Source organism: Lithobates pipiens, unplaced genomic scaffold (assembly GCF_037356315.1).
Source record: "Lithobates pipiens isolate NorthernLeopardFrog02 unplaced genomic scaffold, aLitPip1_a1.2 Scaffold_16, whole genome shotgun sequence".
Lineage (NCBI taxonomy): Eukaryota > Metazoa > Chordata > Amphibia > Anura > Ranidae > Lithobates > Lithobates pipiens.
The window spans coordinates 318,909,299-318,936,028 of NW_027507748.1; the positions used below are offsets into that span (position 1 = coordinate 318,909,299).

At 42.5% G+C, this 26,730-nt stretch overlaps 1 protein-coding gene across 2 annotated transcripts in view; it reads right to left on the minus strand.

Annotated features, from left to right (window-relative positions):
• NME7 (NME/NM23 family member 7) overlaps positions 1 to 26,730 on the minus strand; it is a 261,286-nt gene that overhangs the window by 65,360 nt on the left and 169,196 nt on the right. For both annotated transcript variants that reach the window (XM_077481674.1, XM_077481673.1), the window contains 3 exons: positions 25,287 to 25,351; positions 18,480 to 18,548; positions 13,228 to 13,329 (listed from right to left, as the gene is read on the minus strand). In XM_077481674.1, coding sequence (XP_077337800.1) covers positions 13,228 to 13,329; positions 18,480 to 18,548; positions 25,287 to 25,351 — 236 coding nt within the window. The remainder of the gene's footprint in view (positions 1 to 13,227; positions 13,330 to 18,479; positions 18,549 to 25,286; positions 25,352 to 26,730) is intronic.

Below are 26,730 nucleotides of genomic sequence, written 5' to 3' on the forward strand. Positions count from 1 at the left end.
GAGGTACACAAAAAGTAAAAGGTCACCTTCAGGTTACCATAGTTTCAAGAAATCAATATGTATAGGTTTTCCTGATTTGAACAAAAACATGAAATAGAAAGTTTATAAAAAACTTGCTTTGTGAAGAATTCCACACATTTTACTCCTTGAATTCCTTGAATTCTGTAACATGTATTCATTATGACTTGTGAGCAGCCACTGCTGTGTCACACATTTCACAGGGCCTGGCTTCTGAATTATACGAGGCGCTAAAAGGATGAGTTTTAGGAGGTAGATTCAGTACAGGAATCACAGCTTGCAGGCAGGTACCATGGGATATGTAGTCTTTAAAAATGGAAAGTAAACCAAAAGAATGAGCAATGACACAAATTCACTATGCCATGTGAATTTGTACTGCTGTTTCACTCATTTCACAGAGCCCAAACCAGGGGTCAGCAACCTTTTTCCAATTAAGGGCCGGATTCAATATATGTGAATGAATGGAGGGCCGCATTCACCTACTAATAAATGAAGATAATAATAATCCTAACTTAGTAATATTAACAGAACAGGTTTACCTCACTTTAAGGTGCTTCGCTAATACAAAGCCAGTTCACCCTCTTTACATTACATAGCCTCGCACCTCTGGACCCCTTTACATTACACAGCCCCCATACCTCTGGACTCCTTTGCATTACACAGCCGCCCCTGCACATCGCACAACCCCCCTTCCCCAGCTCTGCCCTTTCTTATCCTGCCCCATGCAGAGAGGAAGACAGTGCAGAGCGGAGCAGGAAGCTGAATGGGAACACGGGAGAGACACACAGCATCGCGGATAAGACAGCGGGAGCTTCCGGAGTAAATTTTTCATATTAACAAGCTGGTGATTGGTTGCTAGGACCACCTAGCAACCAATCACCTGGAACGTTAACTCCAGAAGCTCCTGCTCTTATCAGCATGTCTCTTCCATGTTCTCATTCAGCTTCCTGTTCCCTGCTCCGCTCTCGGGAATTCATCACATGCACCAACGGGCCAGACATTTAGTGGCGGCAGGCTGCCCACCCCTGGCCTAAACTATACTGCAGAGGAGGTTCAGGGGGCACAGTCAGTATAGAAAATACACCACATGAAACATAATGACTGTGTGAAAGCAGCAAGGTACCATGGGATATGTAGTCCATAGAAATTGAAATAAACAGTAGAGGAGAAGCCTTAATGCATGCAGAAAGTTGTGGAAAGTGATGACCAGTAGACAGGCAGCAATTACAACATGAAACTAGATGTTATATTGGATTGAAAATATAACTATTGTTCATATTGATATAATAATACTGATGTTTTAAAATGAAAGTGTATGCTGTGACCATAGATCATAGTTTACATCTCTTTTTGAAGTTTATTGGTCAGCGTTAACTGTATTTGAACAAATGGGCATAAACTTTAACAGGAAATGTAAACAAATGTTGCTCAAGTTTAGCATGAAGGCAGTGAGCTTTACTCTTTTAAAGTGGAGATCCCATTTAAGACTTAATAATGTTAATGGAGCTGTTTTTGTCAACAGGACGCATGTATGCAACTACTATTTACTAATAAACAAACCTATTTGCAGCAGGTATTGTATGTGTGCGTATTTCTTTATTTAATAGCAAACCAACTACTAATCCTGTCTCAACTCTGACTTTCCAGGTAAGCTTGCAGAGCATAAAAAGAAACAGCGTGGGAATAGTAATGTTCAACAAGCTGGCTAAATAGACCACAGAGAGGATTGAAGAACTTTGTCTGTGGCATGATCTTGGCACATTAAACTCTACAAAATAATCTTCTTGACATATTCACCATGACATGACTCTCACGGCTTACAGAATGATTAAATAACGAACTCTAGTTATTCTATTGTCTTCTGTAGATATGTGCATCTGTGTCCTAAGAATGAACAAGCTTGAAACCACAAACACTGTTCTAGATGCAATATTACATATGATGACAGCAGCCATTATATCTATTAAACATGAGAAAATAAAATGTTTCAACATGTTCAATTACCCCGCTTTCCCTTCTGCAAAGCTTCTCAACACTTTCACAGTACATGCAACCCTAGTATATTGTATACATTTCCTAAATAACTGTTTGGTGGCTTATGGTTTAGTCTAGATGTCTTTCATTGTAAGATTCATGGGTTTGATGAGAAAAATACATAACATGAGAAAAGCGAATAGAAACATCAGAACTGTTAAAAGTAGAAATCTAGTCTCACCTGATTTTGTCCCATCTGCGTCTGGTGTTTAGTGAACATTTGGGATATTCTTTCCTTTTCTTCCCCTCAAATTCTCATTGCGGACGATTTACTAAAACTGGAGAGTGCAAAATCTAGTGCAGCTCTGCATAAAAACCAATCAGCTTTCAGATTTTTCTTTTTGTTGAAGCTGAATCGAACAAGCTGATTGGCTACCATGCACAGCTGCACCTGATTATGCTCTCTCCTGTTTTAGTAAATCAACTCCGCTGTGTGCCTCTGGATTTTAATTGCATTGCAGCATGCACATTTCCTGTCCACAAACACTGCCTAACTGTCTTAAACATGCCCCCTGGGCTATAGGAACTGTCAGTTCCTTCTGGGGGGTCCCCAGGGAATTTCTTTAATTTGCAGAGATTTCCTCTGACTTCCTGTTAGGCTGTGGGAGAGGAAGTGAAGGAAAATCTCAGCAATAGGACACAGATGGCGGAAAAAAATCTGACAGGAGTTATAACCCTCCCTTGCTCTATCCAAAATTAAAAAAAAAGATTTTCCTATAGTTCTACTTTACGTTTCCTCTCATAAACATACTGATGTATATGATTGTATGCATACTGTAAAGCAATGTAAAACAAACTCCATTAACCCCCCTAGCGGTAATCCCGAGTCTGGCTCGGGTTAGGAATTTGCTGATAGAAGCGGTAACCTCGAGCCAGACTCGGGATCGCATCGCTGGATGCAGGGGAGGACACAGGGAGACTTACTTACCTTGTCCCCTGGATCCAGCGATGTCCTCCGCGCTGTGTGAGTGAGCTGTCCTCCGCTCGATTCACAGTGCCGAATGCCGCCGAGCTCCGTTCCCTGCGGCGTTACGGCGCACAGGAGCGGAGAATGGCGGCAAATTCAAAAAAGTAAAAATACACAAAACACACACAGCACTGTAATCTTACAGATTACAGTACTGTATTAAAAAATACACACCCCCTTTGTCCCTAGTGGTCTGTGAAGTGCCCTGCATGCACTTTTATATTATAAATACTGTTTTTTCTGCCTGGAATTTGGAGATTGTCCATAGCAACCAGAAAGTGTCCCTTTTTCAGTGTTTTTGGATTTGATTACATTATTGAATAATTTTTAGTATTCTTTATTATATTATAAACTTTATCATACCCGGGATGTCTGCTAGACTCTGGTTTGAACAGATTTAGGAGAGTTATTCCTAAGAATTACAGGACTACAAAATAAAACGCCAAATTCCCATGCAAAATAATTGTACTGCTTTCAGCACCTAAAACCGGACTGAATCATACCGCCAGGGAGGTTAATCTTGTACTTTTGTAATCTTGAATAAATAACAGTAAAAGATATTATCAAAAACCATCAGCTGCCTACACTATTGCTGTTAGGCCCTGTCATTTCTACCCTGGGTTTGTACTCAGACTGTACACTAAAAAAGTATGTAAATTATAAAAATTATTATTATTATTATTTTTTAATTATTGCTACTTCAATAAATTCCTGGCACATTTGAAAAGTGTCAGAGCAAAAAAAAAAAACATTCGGTACATTTCTGCAACACAGGATCATTATCATTATCTCTGTTTTGTCACTTCAATTAATTATGCAAGTAGAAAAAAAATCCTGTCGATCTGTCAGAAATTCTGTGTGTTCCTAACTTAATGTAGTGAGCTGACAGCATAGTGCCTTTTCTGCTCTGAAATCTCAAGCATTTTCAGCCCTGCCTGTTGGACTACTGAACTCAGACTATTCCCATGCATACATTGGGTTTGATTTACTAAAACTGGAGTGCAAAATCTGGTGCAGCTGTGCATGGTAGCCAATAAAGATGAGCTCAAGTGTGTTTGCAACTCCACGTGCCCACCAGGAAGCTGACACTCTGCAGTGCTAATTACAGGCAGTGAGACATTTCCCGATCCATGGCTGCACAGAACAGGAAATGCCTCACTACCTGTGATTAGCACTGCGGAGTGTCAGCTTCCTGGCGGGTGCGGGCAGGTGGAGTTGCGGACACGCCTGAGCTCATCCTTAGTAGTCAATAAGCTTCAAACTTCAGCTCGTTCAATTAACCTTTGACAAATAAAAAAATCTGGAAGCGGATTGCTTTCTATGCAGAGCTGCACCAGATTTTGCACTCTCCAGTTTTAGTAAATCAACCCCATTGATTTCCCAACAAAGCAGTATGCTGGCTGCTCACAGACAGGAACAGAGCTTTTGGGAGATGTAGATCTGGAGGTGTGCATATGTCAATAGGAACTGAACTCCTAGAAGCGGTCACTGCATGATTTTTAAAGGCCTGGTGATGTCACAAGGAGTAAAAAAAAAAAAAGAAGACGCTGGTTATTACAACAGAAAGAAGGTAAAAGAAAAACAAAACAAAAACTTGCTCTAGATGGGAATAGGGAGGTTTTGAGGAAATTTGGGGTAATAGCTGGAATTTCCAGCTAACAAATGTATCAGTAATCAGATAGATATAGCACTTTTACCATTCACTGCGTACCTATATTTAGAGATTACAGTAAGATTACATTATACCCACTAAGCAGTGTAATGCCACATTTATTGAAAGACATTCTGTTTAAGAACTGGACTTCACTTTAGCATTAACTGACAGTAACAGTATACTCTGTCAAACTATCTGATTCCACTAAACTTATATTATCTAATTTATATTAACTAGCCCATCACTTTATTTTTAGAAGATCCATTAGCTACAACACCTGCCATCATTGCTCAGTATTCACTGGACACTACATGTTAATGAGATTTAAAAATTTGCTTAACTTAGAATTCCACTTTCAAACGATACAAACCACTACCCTACTGACACAGCTTAAGCAGAGTCAACATTTTCCCAGCAAGGATACCAGATTGTGCATCAGTGCAAAGCAGCAGAAGAGCACTGTCATGGCTGGCTGGAGACAATGGAGCACATGAGCTGCTTATTGAAAATACAATCTTTTTTTAAATAAGTTGAGATATGGGGCATGCTTAGCTCTTGTGGTAGACACTTTTTTATTTATTTATTTTTATTTTTTTTTCAAATGTCAGTCCAAACTATTTGTAAGGGCCTGGTAGCCCACTTTTATTAACCAATGTTCCAGTCCAACAAAAACAGGTTGCCCACTCAGGGGTTAGAATTTCTCACTGTTGAAGTAACTGAAAATACCAAGCCACTTGGCTCTTCAGTCAGCAGCAGTGCTGCTCTTTTTGCCCTCCCCAACCGTGGGCTCCTCAGACTCACTCGGTCTCTGCCCCAGCACCTTACTGCTCAGGCCCCACTCATAGACTCCCGGCTGGTGCACACCTCTATACTCACTGTTTTCAGCAACCAAAACTCCATCTGCACTGAGCCCCAACCCTGGCTTATAACAACCCTGCACACTCACACAGACTGCAGGTGTCTCACAAAGTCTGGACACAGGATTGAAGGTTCCTTCCCACCCAAGGAAACCTTCAAACTCCAGGCCCCAATCTGGGATTACCAAACCCAGAGGAAACGTAAAACAGTTTTCTCTGCTCACAAAACACATGCAGGAGATTCCCAAACTTACCTTTTCAGAAACCTGTGTGTTCCTTCCAACCGTTTCTCAGGCTTCATGCACACAGGATGCTCAAAAAAGTCATTCTGGATGTCGGATTGCTGGCAGGAAAACGTGGCTTTAAAAACGCAATTTTATCAGCGGTTTGCATTGGCGTCAATGCGTGTTTAGCCGCGCTAGCTTTTAGCCGCGTTGCTCTGACTCTATTCAAAATCAATGGTTCCCTATGGGAGCCCATTGATTTGAATAGAAGTTGCACCGCAAGTCGAATCATGAGGAGGTGCTGAGGGTGTTGAAGGGGCAACCCCACCAAAATGAAAACAAAAATTGGCATGGGGTTCCCCCCTCAATGATACCAGACCCTTCGGTCTGTTATGGATTTTAAGGGGAACCCTGGCCGGTGGTCATTTTGGCAGGGGTTCCCCATCAACATCCTCAGCACCGGATCATCATGATGTGACCTCTATTCAAATCAATGGGCTCCCATAAGGAACCATTGATTTTGAATAGAGGCAGAGAAATGCCTGACTAAGCTTAACGCTCTGTTTACAGTGTTAAACCGCGTTTAACATATTTTACCAGCATCTGGCATTTTTAGGACTGCTTTTGAATGTGATTTCAGGGCATTCAGACAACAGCTCATAAACTCCACTGCTGATAAAAGCTAAAAAACGTCCATGTGTGCATGGACACATAGGATAACATGGAGTGGAGTTTATGGGCTGTTAAAAAAAACGCCAAAAAACAGCCGTTTTTGAGCTCCAGTGATCATGGAGCCTCAATCTCACATGGTGGCAAAAAGGGGGAGATTCGCTAAAATGAAACGACCCAGAACCTGGTGCAACTGTGCACAGTAGCCAATCAGCTTCTAACTTAAGCTTGTTCAATTAAGCTTTGACAATAAAACCTGAAGGCTGATTGTTTTTTATGTGGAGCTGCTCTAAGGGGGTTTTAGTAACCCCCCCCCCCAATAAACAGACCAATGAATCCATTTGAAATATTTTGTAAGTTTTCTGACTTGATACATGGCACAGATCTGCCTTATGAACATTAATAAGATGAGCTGTGGCCAGGATATGCTGAGGAGAGCTGTAGATGGGAAGTGCAGAGACAAGTTGTAGACAGAGATCGCAGAGGTGAGCTGTGGACAGGGGAGTGCAGAGTAAGCAGGGGATGGGGGGTTACAGGGAGTGCAACGATGAGGGGGGGGTGCAAAAATGAGCTGTGGACAACTTGTTTAGAGGTGAACTGTGGGCAGTAAGGATGAGCAGGAAACCCCCCCGGTTCGGTTCGCACCAGAACCTGCGAACAGACCTAAACTTCGTGTGAACTTTAGAACCCTATTAAAGTCTATGGGACACGAACGTTCAAAATCTAAAGTGATAATTTTAAAGGCTAATATGCAAGTTATTTGCTAATTTGCCAGTTTCCGTTACATCAGAGGGGGGCGGAGTCACCCGCACGTCATTGGGGAAGCCAGGCTTTCCCACTTGCGTCAGAGGGGGGCGGGGTCAGGTGACGGGTGGCCCGCCCTCCTCATATAAGATATGTCAGGCTGCTGGGATCTCCGCAGTGTCTCTGCCAGTGGAGACAGAGGATGGATGGACTGCGCTGCACTGGAGGGAGAGATCATCCGTCACTGAATCAGATCAGCCATCACTGGACTCCGGAGAGATGATCATCAGTCATTGGATAGCAAGAGTGGATTACCACCGCTAGAATTTTTTTTTATTTTTTTTATTTTTAATAAAGGACTTTTTCAATGGTGTGTGTGTGTTTTTTAACATTCTTTTACACTTTCTTTGTTAAATGGTAGGGGTATTTTTGTACCCCCTTGCCATTTCAAACAGGAGGGAGGGCCGGGATCTGGGGGTCCCCTTGTTAAAGGGGGCGTCCAGATTCTGATAAACCCCCTGCCCACAGACCCCCACAACCACCGGCCAGGGTTGTGGGGATGAGGCCCTTGTCCTCATCAACATGGGGACAAGGTGCTTTGAGGGGTCACGAACCCCCAAAGCATCCTCCCAATGTTGAGGGTATGTGGCCTGGTATGGTTTGGGGGGGCGCTCTCTCGTCCCCCCCTCTTTTCCTGCGGCCTGCCAGGTTGCGTACTCGGATAAAGGGTCTGGTATGGATTTTTAGGGGGAACTCCACACCATTTGTTTTTTTAAATTTGGCGTGGAGTTCCCCTTAAAATCCATACCAGACCTGAAGGTTCTGCTATGGATATTTAGGGGGAACCCCAGGTCATTTTTTTTTTATTTGAAGCGGGGTTCCCCTTAATATCCATACCAGACCTGAAGGGCCTGGAAATTGAATTTGGGGGAACCCCACGCTTTTTTTTTTTATCAATGACTTTCAATGACTGTTCTCTGTATTACGGGGAGCCGACAATTCATTATAGTCACGAGTGATTTTAAATGACTTTTTTTCCTGCAGAAATTACACTTTGTGCAGGGAAAGTTCTAAGCACGGGAAACATGCGCCTCTTTACAGGCATACTATAGACACCCCCCAGGTACGAAATTTAAAGGAATATTACACTTTTATTGTTTCACTTTAAGCATTATTAAAATCACTGCTCCCAAAAAAACAGTAGTTTTTAAAACTTTTTTTTGCATTGATACATGTCCCCTGGGGCAGGACCCAGGTCCCCAAACACTTTTTAGGACAATAACTTGCATATTACCCTTTCAAAATTAGCATTTTTCCTCCCATAGACTTGTACAGGGTGTTCGCGGCTTTTCGAATTTGCCACGAACACCCCAAATTGTTTACTGTTCTCCGAACAGGCAAACAGGCAATGTTCGAGTCAAACATGAGTTTGACTCGAACTCAAAGCTCATCCCTTGTGGACAGGGTATGCAGATGCAGAGGTGAGCTTTGGCAGGGTGATGCATAGGTGAGCTGTAGGCAATGGATTCAGAGGTGAACTGTGGATCGGGGGGGGGGGGGGGGGGGGTTAATAAAGCAGTTAGGATCTTGTAACCTACCATGATTTTTGAATGTCATTGCTTTGCATGGACATTTGTTCTTTTATATTGTAGGTCTGTAATTCTTAGGAATAACTCACTTAAATCTGTCCAAACAAGAATCTAGCAGACACAATTATAATATAATAAATAATTATAAAAAATAATAATTAATTGTATTCAATAATGTAATCAAACCAAAAACACTGACATTTATAACAAGGGTGCAATATTACCAGTCAATGTAAAACTAGACACTGCATATTGGTTTAGTAAATATCCCGGGTATTAAAAAATTTGAAACATAGGACTGCACAAAGTCCGACGTCACAATCAGAACAATGGAACCTGGTTTCTTTTCTGATTTTCTTTCCACTGTCATCTGGCTTCGAGCAACAAACCACGCACATCCTTGTAGGTGCTGACTTTTTCTCGGTTGATGGGATGCAGTCCATGAAGTGACGCCCGGTCAGAAGTTCTGGGTTGACAAAACCAACAGCACGACGTCCAGCTCTATTCACAGCCATTGATGGTGTTTGGTGGTTCACAAAGATACGTTCGGCAACTTTCCAAATGAAGTCAGAATGAATCACAGGCTTGTCACTTTTTTTTTTGCAAAATGTAGGCGTTCCACAAGCATTGCTAAAGAAAATGCTTGAAGATTTTCTTGTAGTACTTCTTTTGCTGTTTCCTCATTGCTGGGTAGAATGTCATTGCTTGGTCAGCTCTGTAGACATCTCCCATGGTGTTATTGTAGTCTATCACTACTTGTGGCTTCATGATTTCTTTCCCACGTTTTGTGCTTACCATAACAGTGGAGGTATTATGAACTGTACTCATTAGGCATACATCTTTCTTGTTGCGCCATCACAGTGCCATCATGTTGCCTTTCTGCCAGGCAACCATTTCTCCAGTCTTCAGCTTCTAATTTCTAAACATTGGCAGCATGTCAGACAAGTTAGCCCTAACTAGTTGTCGGTTGTTATGCAATAGCCCTGATTTAGCAATGGCTCAATGAGTAAAAGAATGGAAGATGTTGCCATTCCATAGTTGCTGTATTTTGGATTGAATTTTGTTCCTTTTCCAGTGTATATGAATGAATTCCAAATGTAGCCAGTTGACGATTCGCATAGCATGTAGGAATTTATGCCAAATCATGCTCTCTTTGATGCAATGTATTGTACCCAGCTGAGCCTTCCCTTGTAGGCCATTATGCTGCATACACACGAGCAGACTATCCGGGGGACTTAGTCTGGTGGACAATCTGCCAGACTTTGCAGCGGAGGTCCGCCGGACTTTCTGAACGAGTGGACTTGCCCACACACGACCGGACTTTTCTGACTATGGCGGGGGTCCGCTGGACTTTTGAAATGAATGGAGTTGCCCACACACGGAGTAAAGTCTGTTCATTCTGAACGTAGCTCCAGGTAGATGCGACTAGCGTAGGAAGTGAATGTTGCTGCCTCCATCGGCGAGATTGACACCTCGTGAGCCCCGTTGCCTGGTATGGATTTAAAAACGGCATGGAAGTCCCCCCAAAGTCCATAGCAGACCCTTATCTGAGCATGCAGCCTGGCCGGTCAGGAAAGGGGGTGGGGAAGAGTGAGCGCCCCCCCCCCGAGCCGTACCAGGGCGCGTGCCCTCAACATGGGGGGGTGCTTTGGGGAAGGGGGCCCTGCGGCCCTCCCACCCCAAAGCACCTTGTCCCCATGTTGATGAGGACAAGGGCCTCTTCCTGACAACCATGGCCTTTGGTTGTCGGGGTCTGCGGGCGGGGGGCTTATCAGAATCCAGTGTTAATAAAAAAACACAACACAGGTTTTTAAAATACTTTATTAAACAGCTCCGGGGGTCATCTTCCGTCTTTGGGGGTCTTCTCCCCGGACTCCGCCGCTATCTTCTGCTCTTTTACCGCTAGCTCTTTTACTAGCGGAGGAGCCCGGCTTTCTTCTTTGTCACCGCCGCCGTCCGGGGGGTCTTCTCCCGACTTCGGGGGTCTTGTCTTGCTCTTCGGTTCTTCTTGCCGGGCCTCCACTATCTTCTTGCAGCTCTTTTACTAGCGCTTACTTGTCGCTGTCGCCTTCTTCTTCTTCCTTCAGATGTTGACACATCACTCTCTGTCCGCAATGCCAGGGACACGTTGTGCGGCGACTTATATAGGCATAAGGGGCGGGGTCACTGGGTGATGTCACATGGTGACCCCATCTGAGACTTGCGCACAGCACTGTAATTAAAGGATATTTTGTGGGTTTAAGGACTGTGGCGTTGTTTACTATGTATGCAGTGAGTAGACTCAGTATCTATTTAATATGCCACTTTAAGTGGTGGGCATTTTCATCCTGGGCACTGAATGACCTTGTCCCCATACTGCTATTTGATGTAAAATTGTGACTTATTGTCTTGTATGTTAAGATAAGCATTCATTTTTCCATTCTAAATAAAATTAGATCAACGGGATGATAGGCAAGCACCAGCATATAGCTACGGTCCACAGACTGCTGCAATAACTGTATAATTCATTTTTCTGAAGAGGTATATAAAGAGGAGTACAGCGAGAAAAGTAAACTAGTCTAAGTGAAAAGAACGGAGCTCACTGTCATAATTTGTTTGACATGATCAGCAGCTCTCTACCAAAATACACGATTGTTTCAGATCCCCACAAAAAAATGTCTATCTTGAAAGATAAAATTAAAGTTAAAGCTGCATTGTTGCCATCTCAAAAAGTGTTCATTTTTATTTTGCCCAGTTATATTCTGATATGTAGTTATAATCTCAGAATCGCAGTGCTTTTCTTTTTATTTCTGACCCTGCCCCTCACCCACATAAACATTACATTTACATGTAGTGGGCAGGCCATGACCCAGTGCTTAGGTAAAAGAAACACATCTGGGTAGAAACGCTGGCGCTACAACTCTTGACCTTGTTTGTTATGGTTAGCAAAACAAGAGAAGCAAGGTTCCCTTTAAACTTGCCAAGTTGGCAGATGGAAATAAGGTGTTAACGAGCAATTTAAATTAAATTATATTTATTTATTAGACTCCACTCTGTCCCTGTGTATTATAGTGTATCTAAACTCCAAAACAAATATGTGATCTATTGCAGCTTACCAGATTTGAATTCTACCTTCTCAGTCTAAGAATATTTTCAGTAAGTACAGAAAATACCTGTTAATCTTGCCAGAAATGCATTGTTCTTTTCATTTCTTGTGAGCTTAAAAGAAACCACACACAACCTTGTCTATTGTGTAAACTACCAGTACCATCAAGCCACCACCTAACAGAGATGAACAAAGGCAGACATGTTAGCCCTTGTACACACGGGCGGACATTCCGACATCAAAATCCGTCGGATTTTGTTCGACGGATTTTGTCCGAAACTGGTGTTGCATACACACGGTCGGACAAAGTTGTCGGAAAATCCGATCATTCGTAATGTGATGACGTTTTTCAGTTACGACAGGACTACATTCAGGCTAGTAGCCAATACCTTTGGTCTAGGAATTTGATCTGAGCATGCGTGGCACTTTGTGCGATCGGAATTCTCTACAAATGATCGGACAAAGTCCGATTGGATCATGTTGTTGGAAATTTTTTATATCCAGCTCTCAAACTTCGTTGGTCAGACAATCCGACGGAAAAAGTCAGATGAAGCCCACACACGGTTGTTTATCCAACAACACGGTCGGATCGCACATTTTCCATCGGAATGACCAACCGTGTGTACAAGGGCTTAGAATTCCAGTCTGTATGACATCCATGGCTGCTTGATAAATAGAAAATGAATGCAGCTACTACCAACAAAGGTCTGGTAAGCTGCAATATATTACATTTTTGTTTTCGGGTTTAGATACACTTTAACTACCACAATGGGAACCTTTGCACCTGCCAGGTCAAAGGCAATCAGGAATCTGTAGTGCATGGAAAGCTGAGGCAAAACAAATACTCTAAATAGGAAGACTCTCTGTGTTAACAGACTGCTTACCTTCTAAGGATTATTATATTTGTACATATTGTGGTCCCTTCAAATGGTGCATATAAAAAGCCACAGGTGAACAAGAGACCTGTCCACTTTGTCCAACAAATCAATTTGACTGTAGATTTGAATATATGATTTTTGAAGTTGAAATAAAAAAATACACATAAAAAGGAAATACAATGTATTACTGAACCACAGTGCATGCAGCTATGAGCTGCCATTGCATGTGATTATGGTCTTTTCACTCGTCTTCTACTAGGCAAAAAATGTTTTTTTCCACTTCGACATAAAAGACTGACAACAGCAGCTTTAGTGCTTGTGGTCTAGACAATATTTTTTATCCAGGGTTTTTACTACCTTTAGTTTTAATGCCTATAAGAAGCAGTGCATAACAGTGCATCTGTGCACGTGCAGGTTTAAAAAAAAAAAAAACAATTATGCAGTAGTGCAAAGAGGGGACGTAACTCTGGAGTGATTAATTCCACTTTAAGTTTACAAGCATACTTACAGGATCTGCTGGCCCGCAAAACTCTCTGAAGGACTTTGGAGCATTTGGTCCCAGAATTTCCATAGCAATACAAGGGCCAGAACATAACTCACTTAGCATTTCCTATTGAAAAAAAAAGCTTTAAATAAATATCTGTTTCATTTGTAAAAGTATACATTTGTATGTAGTAACATAATGGAAATTTTTCTTAGCTGTCACAGAGACGTTTCAACATTTTTCAGAGTGTCAACAACTTTCATTACACCTACATTCTTATTATCACTCATTTGCTAATAGGGATGGCCGAACGGTTCACCCGGCGGTCGTTTCGTGGCGAATTTCGGCTGTTCGCGGTCCGCCCGATCGGCGGACTATTGCCGCTGTTCGCCCGGCGGACTTCCGTGTTTACTGTGTAAAAGAACTTTGACCTATGATGACACATCCATCATGGGGTACAGGACAGCCAATTGAGACATTACAGCACATGGACACTTGGACATTCCCCCTAACTTATAAATAGACCGATCCAGCGGCCATTTTACATTCTTTCGTATGTCACTATAGGGAGAGGTTGCTGTGTGGAGCAGGGAGAGACTGCAGTGACCCAAATCGCTAGCTATTAGGTCCACAAAAGTTCTTTTAAGGACTGGTATGGGATAGGTGTTAGGTGTAGTTCAGGATATAGGTTTGAGGCACTGCTGTGCTAGTGATTGTTGCAGCAGCCTGTCTTTTGTCAGTGTAGAGAGAGGGACAGGACGCTGTGTGCAGCAGGGACAGTCAGTTTAATCATTAGCTGTTACTATTAGGTCCACAAAAGTCCTTTTCAGGACTGGTATGGTAAAGTAGTACAGGATATAGTTTTGAGTGCTATTCAAGTTATTGTTCCAGCAGCCTGTGTTTTGTCAGTTTAAATAGGGACAGGCAGGAAGCTGTGTGTGGCAGTGAGGGACAGTCAGTTTAATCAGTAGCTGTTACTATTCTTTTCAGGACTGGTATGTTAATAGGCTTGTACACGTATAATATTCTTTCTTCCAAATATAGAAAGAATATTATACTTGACTGCTGCCCTTCTGCTGCAGTAGTCCTTTATGAGTATAGGGACTGAGGTACAGTCTTCTATTCCTTAAGGACTGGTATAGGTCCACAATATATAGGGTTGAGGTGCACTACTGCTGACTGCTGCCCTATACTGCAGCAGTCCTTTATCAGTATAGGGACTGAGGTACAGTCTGCTAATCATTCACAACCTACTAGTTCCACAAAGGTCCTTATAAGGACTGGTAAGGTATAGCGTACTACAGTACATAGGGTTGAGTGAGGTACAGTCTGCTATTCCTTAAGGACTGGTATAGGTCCACAATATATAGGGTTGAGGTGCACTACTGCTGACTGCTGCCCTATACTACTCCTGGGGCTGCTTATTATGAGGGGCTCCCACCATCCCTGTGCTATGCTGACATCCTCCTGGGGCTGCTTATTATGAGGGGCTCCCACCATCCCTGTGCTGTGCTGACTTCCTCCTGGGGCTGTACCTCTGCTGTGCATATTATGAGGGGCTCCCACCATCCCTGTGCTATGCTCATTATGAGGGGCTCCCACCATCCCTGTGCTATGCTCATTATGAGGGGCTCCCACTATCCCTGTGCTGTGCTGACTTCCTCCTGGGGCTGCTTATTATGAGGGGCTCCCACCATCCCTGTGCTATGCTGACATCCTCCTGGGGCTGCTTATTATGAGGGGCTCCCACCATCCCTGTGCTGTGCTGACTTCCTCCTGGGGCTGTACCTCTGCTGTGCATATTATGAGGGGCTCCCACCATCCCTGTGCTATGCTCATTATGAGGGGATCCCACCATCCCTGTGCTATGCTCATTATGAGGGGCTCCCACCATGCCTGTGCTATGCTGACTTCCTCCTGGGGCTGCTTACGGTGCAGGTGTCAGTGCTGTATATCACGGTGCTGGTGTCAGTGCTTTATGTCACGCTGCTGATGTCAGTGCTCTCTATCACGGTGCTGGTGTCAGATCACTCTATCACGGTGCAGGAGTCATTGCTGTATGTCACGCTGCTGATGTCAGTGCTCTGTATCACGGTGCTGGTGTCAGATAACTCTATCACGGTGCAGGTGTCATTGCTGTATGTCACGCTGCTGGTGATCATCTCCTGCACCCTCTTCTTTGCCTACCCTGACCTTCCCTCTCCTCCATTGCCTTCATGCGCTCCACAGTCCTGAATTATCACAATTTCACATATAAAAAAAAGAGTGCTTGTAGTTGTCGATCCCAGATTCACCTCATACATGTGTTATGTCATTGGCCATGTGGTGGGACTATGTTTGCACAGCTAGTAATTATTCTGTGGCTGCAAATTTGACCTGTAGGTTTGCAAAGTTCGCCTCCCATTGAAGTCAATGGGGCCTGCCGCGAACGTTACGCGAACTATCGGCTGCGTTCGCGGTCCACGTTCGCTAAACGTCCCGTCGGAAGTTCGTCCATCACTATTTGCTAACAACTACTTTTTCTGATTGTTGACAGAGATGCCTGGACTGGTCATATTAATACAGAAAACAGGGTAATGCATGATTATCAACAGTTTTGGTGGTTATCTCCACAAAGTCCACATGAGGTGTGAAGGAACCAACAGTTTTGATGGTTATCTCCACATGAGATGTGAAAGAACCAACAGTTTTGGTGGTTATCTCCACATGAGATGTGAAGGAACCAACAGTTTTGATGGTTATCTCCACATGAGATGTGAAGGAACCAACAGTTTTGATGGTTATCTCCACATGAGATGTGAAGGAACCAACAGTTTTGATGGTTATCTCCACATGAGATGTGAAGGAACCAACAGTTTTGGTTCCTTCACACTAGCACTGCTAAAAACTTTTGATTTGTTATATAATCAGCAAAAAAAGAGAGGCTATATAATGCATTATTTATCATTGTTAACTATTAAAAGACATATCTGTATGGTTTATTGTGCCTAATGATAGATATTGTATTTACTGTAGTGTATTACACATCTATGTTGGGCATTTTTAGGTGTTTAAAGGTTTATGATGAAGTATGACTCTATATTGTATCTGTGTCTGGAATTGCAATGATCGGATCAGCAGATACATTTTATGGCCAGAAGCTTGTGGACACCGCACCACACCACTACCTGTTTGGTAAAAAGTATGTAGACACCTCTTCAAAATTTTCAGTTCAGGTGCTTCCAGTGAAGGGTACAGATAATACCACAGCACACAAAGACACTTCAAAACAACTGTGTCTTATAACCTTGTGCAGAAAAGGCACATTTCTGATCCAGCTGGACTGCCCCTCCCTGTGCACAAACAGGTCCATAAAGACATGGTTTGACAAGTTTAGTGTAGAGGAACTTGAGTGAACTATACAGACCCTAACCACACCTCTGCTCAAACTAAATGAAATACCAATTAAAAGTGAGGTCTTCTCATCTAACATCAGCACCAGAGTTCACAAATGCTCTTTCTGGTTAAATGGGCTCAAAGTTCTACAGAAATTTTCCAAAAGTCTTTTCCTTCCTAAAAAATTGGAGCCACAAAAGGAGAATGTGCAACTCCATATTACTACCCACGGTTTTGGAATTGGATGTCTAGAAAGCTTATGTAGTAATGGTCAGGTGTCCATGTATTGCCCCACTAAATCCTAAAATTAAAAAAAATAAACCTTTTACTTTCGTATTCTGTTAAAATCCTTATTTACTACCACAGTAAGTTATACAGCATTTTAATAGATAAAAAATGTATTACAATTGATTTTGGTGTACAGTGGAGCAAGATATGTGGGTTTGGTAATGCACGTCAAAAAAAGAGATTAATCCAAAAAAAGGATCAAATGTAATAAAATATCAAGACCACCAAAAGTTACAAGGGATCAGGCAGGTTGGAAACAATCCTGTCTCTGCAGATCACGGCAAGTGATGCTTAAATCAAAATGTTTATAGCTCTCCAAAGCCATGACATGACAGTCACCCAATGTGCCTAATACCAATCAAACTAAGAAACAATCATGGCCTGGGATATAAAGGGGCCTCTCTAGCCACTTCCGGGACCAGCTGCCGCAGTTTTACTGCGGCAGGCTGACTCACTTGTGCAAAATCACGTTACTGTATGTGATCTCATGAGGTCCGGACAGACCGTTGGTCTCCGGCGGGGGCACGTGCCTGCCTTCTGCACAGCAGGGTGCAGATGGTCGTGGCTCAGGATCGCAATGACCGCCGGCCATGAGCGATCGTGAGCTGGAGACACAGAACAGGGACGAGTGTGTGTAAACACACACTTCCCTGTTCTGTTAGGAGTGACAGATCGTGTGTTACTATTAGCTAGGAACCACGATCTGTCACTTCCTGTAGTTAGTCCCTCCCCCTTCAGTTAGAATCACCTCCCTAGGACACACATTTAACCCCTTCACCGGCCCCTAGTGTTAATCCCTGCACTGCCAGTGACATTTTTACAGTAATCAATGCATTTTTAATTGCACTGATCAATGTATTAATGCTAACGCCATAATGTCGCAGTCCTGATAAAAAAAATCGCAGATCACCGCCATTACTAGTAAAAAAAACATGAATAATAAAAATGCCATAAAACTATGCCCTATTTTGTAGACGCAATAACTTTTGCACAAACCAATCAATATACGCTTTATGCCATTTTTTTTTACAAAAAATATGTAGAAGAATACATATCGTCCTAAACTGAGGGAAAAAAAATGTTTTTATATATTTTTGGGGATATTTATTATAGCAAAAAGTAAAAAATATTGCATTTTTTTCAAAATTCGCGCTCTTTTTTTGTTTATAGCGCAAAAAAAAAAAAAATGCAGAGGTGATCAAATACCACCAAAAGAAAGCTCTATTTGTGGGGAAAAAAAGGACATCAATTTTGTTTGGGTGCTACGTTGCATGACCGGTTTCCGTTTTTTTTTCAATTGTCAGTTAAAGCGACGCAGTGCCGGTTCGCAAACAGTGCTCTGGTCAGGAAGGGGGTAAACTCTTCAGGGGCTGAAGTGGCTAGACACCCCTGAATGACTGATTTAAGATAGAAAGTGTATAGGATGAGTTTTACTGCTTACCATAAGAGAATGTTGTTGTGTAAATTTCAGCTTGGGCTTCTGAGCCCTGTTAACAACTCTTTTACAACAGAGAAAGAAAGCAAATGTGAAAGGGGACCAAATAATACAAAAAGATATAATGTTCAGAGAAAAATAAAAATAAAAACAGCTATAATATATTTTTTTTACTTACTATGTACTCTGCTACAACACCTTTGTAAACTTCATAGAATTCTTCAGCATTTGCTTTTTCCATAGTAAACTAAAACACAAAAAAAAGGCACAATAAGGCAACCCAAATCAGGTTAAATGATACATGTTCACTAATCATTTTCAATGACATCTACAAGAAAAGCTCGAGGCTTTTATAATAATGATGCAAGATTACAGTCTGCAGATCAAAGTAATAACTAATAAGTGCAGATGGAAACCTTTGATATGGAAGAGCTAGGATAAAATGTGGAATTCAGGAATAGGCACTTAGTAATGAATCTAGCTTTATAGTATGGCTGCAACTTTATATTTATTTATTACTTTTTTTTTTTAAAGTACCCAATTGTTCAAGCTTCAGACTTTCAAAATATAACTTTTCTGTCTGATATGCACATCCAGTAAATATTGCATATTGACTTAATCAGCAGATAATAGAAAACCCATACATTTAGTGTACTGATATTTTTGTCTTGCTTTTCTGTTGAGATTATTGTGTATCGATTGACAATTAGACTGTCATATGATTCTAGTTATTTGAAATTTTGTATGACAATTGAGTATTCAACCCTTCAGGCAAGCTTTTTATTCATAAAATTGAAATGTCTGTAATTTTACAATGGGAACTCTTGTCCACACACTGTATAAAATTTGCTTTATTGAACAGAAGACTTAAGGCAGTATTAAACCCAAAAGCAAACTTTTATTATATTACAGCTTACCAATTCCAGATATGCTGGCTGCATAGTTTTCTTTTTTAGACCTTCTTTCTTTTATTTTCACCTGGTGATCCTGACAGTAATGCCGTGTACACACAATCGGACTTTCCGGCAGACTTGGTCTGTTGGACCGGAATCCGTCAGACAATTCGATTGTGTGTGGGCTCCAGCGGACTTTTTTTCCCCAAAAGTCAGACGGACCTAAAAATAAAACTTCTTCAAATCTATCCGATGGACTAAAAATTGGCAAAACCGTTCGTCTGTGTGCTAGTCCGACAGACCAAATACGACGCAAAGGCAGGTATCGGCTATTGGACTTCCTTGTTTAATCCAGTTTACGTCATCACGTTCAAAACAAACGGACTTTCGAATGGACTTAGTCCAGTCATTCAGAAAATCTATCGGACCTCCACCGAAAAATCTGGTCGTGTGTACGCGGCATAAGTTTGTTGTTTCTTCAACAGAGCAAGCTGTCCTGCAGATGTAGTATTTAGGGGGTTGAGAAAAACCTCTGATGGAGTGTTCACAATGGTCAGATTTTATTTATTTATGTAAAACCTTTATTCAAAATGAAACAAAACTGCTACTGTAACTAGTTTATAAAGTGTTAGATATCAAATTGAAGCTGTACTCCAGCTAACACTATTCTCCTCCAAGATTAGCAATGCTGCTGTCCAAAGGTGTATGTTGCTCCTTCATCCAGTGTGTAGACACTTTAATTCAGAAAGTATGTTACTGGTCAGATCACCAGGTGAGAACAGAAGGGGAAAAATCCTAAAAAAAGAAAACAAATGCAGCTACCAAATCTAAAAAGAATGGTAAGCTGCAACATATTACATTTTGGGTTTAGGGTTTAATACCGCTTTAAACACTGCAAAACATTTTGGGCAGTACATCCTTTTGCCAACAATTTTTTTTCTCTACAAGGTTGCAGTTCATTTTTTGTAATTTTGCTATTGTTGGAATTGTTGTTGCAATTCCCTGCTACTGCAGGGGTCATGCAACCTCATAGGATATCAGAGGGGAATGAAAAGTCCCCCTACAAGCTTTAACCAGTGCTAGGCCGGACACTGATGGAAGTCACAAAGATGAGAAAAAGTATTTAGCAGTTTATATTTACTGAAGTAATTGCACTTCCATGTTCGGTGTACTGTGGGTCCAGAGTGTGTATAGTGAATACAGGGTCCCTGGGTTAGTAACACTTTAAATGGAATATTTCATGCATTTTTTTCTGTTCTCTAGTCTGTCCGGTTGAGGTTTACTGGACACAATGCCTGAAACATGTTGCAGTGTTTTCAAGTCGGCACTTCAATAAAACTACATTTATATATGGTCTAGAGATTCCAAATCAATTTTATTGATTTGTTTTACATTGGTGCCTAACAGACCTTTTATGCACTTGATCAGGAGGTCCGTCACAAGTGGGTTAGCGGTTTTCTTTCTGCTCTTGCTTCATTGCCAATAACTGCTACCTGAAGCTGAAGTTTGGCTAAAAATAATTTTTTAGTCCTGTGGCAAAGTGCTCCTCTGGGTTCCCAGCGTCCCATGAGCTCTTGGACACTCCCAGGGGATATACATTTTGGCTTTCTGTCCACGAGAAATCCTGCCTGATGGGACAGCAGTGATTGGGCAAGTGAGTTGTCACCAGGTGCTGGGTTCTCCCCGATAAAGTCTGGTGTGTGGGCCACCAGCAGTGAGCAAAAGAGCAGGCAGCATCTATCTAAGTCCCAGTCACTGGAGAGGATCTTTCTACAGTCCATGTGAAGAGGCTGTCTATGCAAGGGGGCGGTGGCCCTATCTTCATCTTCATCCACCAGAATCTCCTGACCGAAGACAACAGCATTGCCAGTGTGAAGCCTGTGCCAGCCGTCGATGCACTCAGCCATGAGCTTTCCAGAACCTTCCTTCATAAGATGGGCATGTGAGACATTATCTTCTTTTCTCTTTGAGAAGTTAAACGGAACTCATGAACTCTACTGCCATCTATGGCTACGTGTAGAATTGTTCTCATTTCTTTTGTTCCTGTTTCCCCTATGCAATGTTATGGTAACCCTTATTGTTTAGTAAAGTATAAATTGTTCACCACTGGTCTGATCATTTGGCTGATACCATTACACTACACTTGGCGTCACAAACAGGATCAGCAATATCAGTCAGTGGTGAGGGGAGCACCACGACGGCAGAGTCAACCGACAGCAACGCTGAGGGAGTTAAACAGTCTACCATTGCTTCTCTATTGCTGGCAGGATTGCTACCACAACAGCTGCCTAAGTACAAAGGACCAGATCAGGATTTAGATGACTGGATTAGGAGATTTTTCAGGGCTTGATATGGTCATATGGGGCTCCACCCGCACAGCAGGCAGATCTGCCCATTAACGCCCTTGATGGGGAAGCAAGGAAGTTAATTCTGCACCTTTCAGCAGAGGACCAGGACAAAAAAAATCAGCTGCTTGGAAGCAGTGTACACTCCAACAGTTGCAATAGGGGACCTTAGGGCTCGCTTTAACGGTAGACAGCAGAGAGATGGAGAATCCAATCCCCAGTACACTCTGGAATTGCAGGATATAGCAGCCGAGATCCTCCACAAGGAGAGGCGGTGACCAGGACTCACTGGGTGGAGAGACACAGGCGGGTGGCTGAAGGATCAGTTTGTTGATGGGCTTCTGTCTGACAAAGTTAGGGAAAAGTTACAAGAAAAGCAAAGAAAATTGAGTACTGTCCGTGATACTTTTTTTATTTGCACTAACATACAATTTTTCAGGACAAGCTTTCGGGGTATGTCCCCTTCTTCAAGGTCCAAGCAGTACTGATTTACCAATTTTTAAGCAGAATGTAATCAGTACTGCTTGGACCTTGAAGAAGGGGACATACCCCGAAAGCTTGTCCTGAAAAATTGTATGTTAGTGCAAATAAAAAAAGTATCACGGACAGTACTCAATTTTCTCTGTCACAATTGCACTAATACGGCTACAATCGCAAAGAAATGACCCAAATTTAAAATTACACCAATTATTAGAGGCAGCTATCCTGTGGGACACCAGTGGCAGAACTGGCCCCAATTACAGGTGTGATCGCTTCTAACGTAGACCACATAGAGCTCCAGAAATTCAGTGGATGAAACTATGTAGCAAAAGTGAACGTGGCCAAAATTATCAGCAGCCACAGACCAAGCATGGGCAGGAGAGCAGATACTCCCATTTCTACAGCTGTGCACTCAGGAACTGTCACCCATTCAAGCGGAAGCATTAAAGCCATTTGTGGATAAATGGTCAGAGGTGTTTTCACAGGGCGGTTTTGACCTGGGCTGTAGCAATGGAATTGAACATGAGGTCTCAACAGATGAGAATCCACCCATCCGGGAGCGCTACAGAAGTATACCCCCTCACCTTTATCAGGAAGTCAAGCAGATGCTGGAACAAATGATGCAACAAGGCGTAATTGAAGACAGCAAGAGCCCATGGGCGGCTCCCATCGTCCTAGTGCAGAAAAAGGACGGAACCCTCCATTTCTGAGAAAATTTTAGACGTTTGAATTCAGTCACTACTAGAGACGCCTATCTTCTGCCGTGAATTGAAGAGTCCCTAGCTGCCCTACATAAAGCTAACTTCTTTTCTACACTTGACCTTGCCAGTGGGTATTGATCCCTGTCGCCAAAGCAGATCACCCTAAAACCGCTTTCATTTTTTCTATGCGACTATGGTAGTTCAAAAGGATGCCTTTAGGGTTCAACAATGCACCAGCTACCTTCCAGAGGACAATGGAACATTGTCTGGGAGACATGAACTTAGATAGCATCCTGATTCATCTAGATGATGTGGTGGTGTTCTCTGCCACATTTGAAGAACACCTTGCCCACCTAGATGCTGTGCTTGCCCGGCTACACCAGTATGGGTTGAAGCCTAAACCAAAGAGATGCCACCTGTTCAAAAGTGAGATCGAATATCTAGGGTATGTCATCTCCAAACAAGGAGTGCTTGCCAACCCAGAGAAGATCAAGGTCATACAGGAGTGGAAAGCCCCCAACAACTGTGAATGAAGCTAGAGCCTTCCTAGGGTTAGCAGGGTACTATCAACATTTCATCAAGCACTATGCTCATCATGCTGCTTCACTCCAGAAATTACTACAAGGAGTAGCCAGAAATGGGACCACAAGAAAGTGGAATGGGGACTGGAACAGCAAAAAGCATTGGACGTCTTGAAGTAGCAAGTAACATCAGCTCCTGTATTGTCTTTTGCTGATTTGTGTCTTCCCTTCCGGCTACGGACTGATCCCAGTAACCAGGGCCTGGGGGCTGTGCTCTCACAAGTGCAAGATGGTGGAGAAAGGGTTATTACTTATGCCAGTTGCAGCCTTCATGCATCCAAGAGAAACCCTGCAAACTACAGCTCCTTCAAGCTGGAACTGTTGGCATTAGTGTGGGACATCACAGAATGTTTTGCAGAGTATCTCACAGGGGGTAAGTTTGAGGGCTGGATGAATAACAACCCCTTAGTACATCTCCAGACAGCCAAACTGGGTGCTCTGGAGTAAAGATGGGTGGCGTGTCCAGCTAAATTTAACTTTTCCCTGCATTACACACCCTGGAAAAGACAACCAGGTGGCCGATGCCCTATCATGGTACCCCTTGGTACATCCACAGCAATTCAGGTGGTTCAGCAAGTCACTGCCAGACACAGTAGAGGTCCCAGGTTCAAGTCCAGGTCCTAACAGAAGATTTCTACAGAATTCAGCAGCCTGCTCATCATGGGACATACTTCAATACAGTTAGTGATGTAACTAAAGATGTAGTTAAAAAAAAAAAAAAAATCTTAGATAAACTGCACCTTTAATATTAGCCAGAAAACCCTATACTGTGTGAATCTCCTAAACTGGATTTACTTTGTTGCTGTGTCTGACTTCTGCACTCACTGTAGTTTCCCTATGAAACAACCCTAGGCCCCATTCATACATGAGCGTTTTGTGGTGTGAAGCCTGAAGCTACAAAACGCTTGAGGCCCCTTTCACACATGCGGACATTATGTCCGTGTTTCATCCATCCGTTTGCGCATGAAATACGGACATACATGCATTCCTATGGGATAGCAGGTGTCTGCAGATGAACATCCGCAGACACCCGATATCGTCCGCCTCTGCAATTGTCCGATTCTGCAGACGGAGGAAAATCCTATTTTTCTATCCGTCTGCAGAGCGGATCGGATGAACACGGACAGATGGTCTGTGCTCATCCGATCCCCCATAGAGGAGAGCAGAGAGCTGACAGTGCGGTCCCTGCACAGTGTGCAGGGGCCGCCCTGTTATCCGCCAGCTCAGCTGGGACAATGGAGCGATCGCCTCTGAGCAAGCGGATCATCACGGGGTGGATCATTACTGATCCGTCCCGTGTGAAAGGGGCCTTAGGGGAAAAAGTAAATTATTATCTATGGAGTTGGTTCACATCTCCACTCCAAAACGCCTTTTTTTTAGGCAGATTTGGGTGTTTTTCCGCTTTTTCTGCTTTTTACATTGGTGACCTTTTGACCTGTACAAAATCGCATGAAAATCGAATTTCTGCCTGAAAACACTACGCTCAGGTGTGAATGGGGCCTTACTGTCCATTGAGAACAGGGGGATGCAGCTGGCAGGTTTTATGCCTGACAAAATTAAAATAGTTTAAGAGAGACACACAAAGGAGTGTTCTCTGGATAATTAGAGTAATACAGACAACCATTCTTTGGAGTCTTAGGCAAGATTTTTACATGTTTAAATGGCTGACAATTTCACTTTACTTCTTTTACTTCTTACAAAAAAAAAAAGTTTTTGCCTTGTAAGGGGAATTGTCTTTCTGTCACACAAGAGTGATCAAGCTCTCAATCCCTGGATTATATGCTTTTAGAATGCTATCACCCAATGTGTCAGGAACAACTGAATGCTATTGACACTACTGCTTTTCACACAGTACTCTGAAATCACCTTCAGAATTTCATCCTGTTTTTTTCTAGGTTACATTCATTTAAAGCTTTTAACAGTAGTTTAAAACATGTAACTATCTATATTACAGAGATAAAGTACTTTGGTGTATGCAGTCTTACCATTTGCAGTGCAGAAATTTCAAAGCCTCCATCCAATATGTAATTAATAATTTTTCCTGTTAGGCCTGTATGAAAAATAAACACACACAAGACATATGAGATGTGTATGGTATACCAGACATACAGCTATATTTGATTTCCATTTATGGTTTACTTTGAAAAATAATTACCCAGCAGAACAGAAAATAAAAAAGCAGCTCTTGCTGCAAGACTCATCTCCTCTCCAGAACTGTCTCTCACAGTAATGACTTTCCACCACTAGATGTCCTCCGTTTCCCAGGTTAAGTAATGCTGGGTGTCATATAACCTGAAAGACTGAGGACATATTGTGAGTTCAGCATGTCATGGAGCAGTGTGGACTTCACCATTTGGAAAAGATCAGATGAGCAAGAGGACAACAAATTCACCATATTTCCTCATTATGCGCCTCTTATTGCTTTAAAAATTCCAGGGCACAAATGGAAGAACTTCTATCAAGTTCTTCCATTTGTGCCCTGGAATTTTTAAAGCAATAAGAGGCGCATAATGAGGAAATATAGTGACTTTGTTGTCCTCTTGCTCATCTGATCTTTTCCAAATGGCCAACCCTGTCCAATAAAGCATTTGCATTGTACAGGAGAAAGACAATTGGTAGAATGTAGCCAATAAGTTCAAGTGATTGTAAAGTCTACTTTTTTTTTGTTTGTTTTTATAAAAAACGTGTTATATTTACTTGCTCTGTGCAATAGTTACACATAGCGGTCGTAAACCTCCTCCCCTGGGGTCCCCCGTCTGCGCTCTAGGCTCCTCCTCTTCTTGGAGCGCCCCCATAGGAAGCTGAAGACAATAAATCTACACTAATAAGGCAGCTTAACACATTTTTCTTAGTGCACAGCCTGCAAAGGGGGATCTGTGACTCGTGACACTGATTTTTAAGTCTTTTTCTGTATGTCTGATGTCAATTGTTTTGTTTGGAAATTTATTGGGGGTACAGGGTCAGTGTCAACAGCAATCTCTGCAATTTTGGATATTGTGTTATTCTCGCATTCACACAGAGTATCTGTTTGAAAGCCCCCATGATGGGGTCCCTTTCCACCCCCTTAATCAGAAGTTGTGCCCATGCCCACAGCAGTCCAGTGAAAAACAAGATAGTTAGCATATGCATTCAGTAATAACAGATCAGTTATTATATCAGAGATCCATCCACACTAAACCATCTGCTGCCATCATCCAAAGCCACCTAAATAAGTAACTACAGGATGGTAAACAAACCTAATTCTTACAATGACAGATGTACAGGGTAGCTCGAAAACCACCCAAAACCAAACACCAGCCTATATATCGCCATGCCTCCTTAGATGACAAAAGCCAGTAAACCATGCTCCGTCAGACATTCGCAACCACACAGAGTTATTTCCTTACTTTTTTTACGCCCGTGGAGCTGCGTACAGGGTGCCCTTAGGAA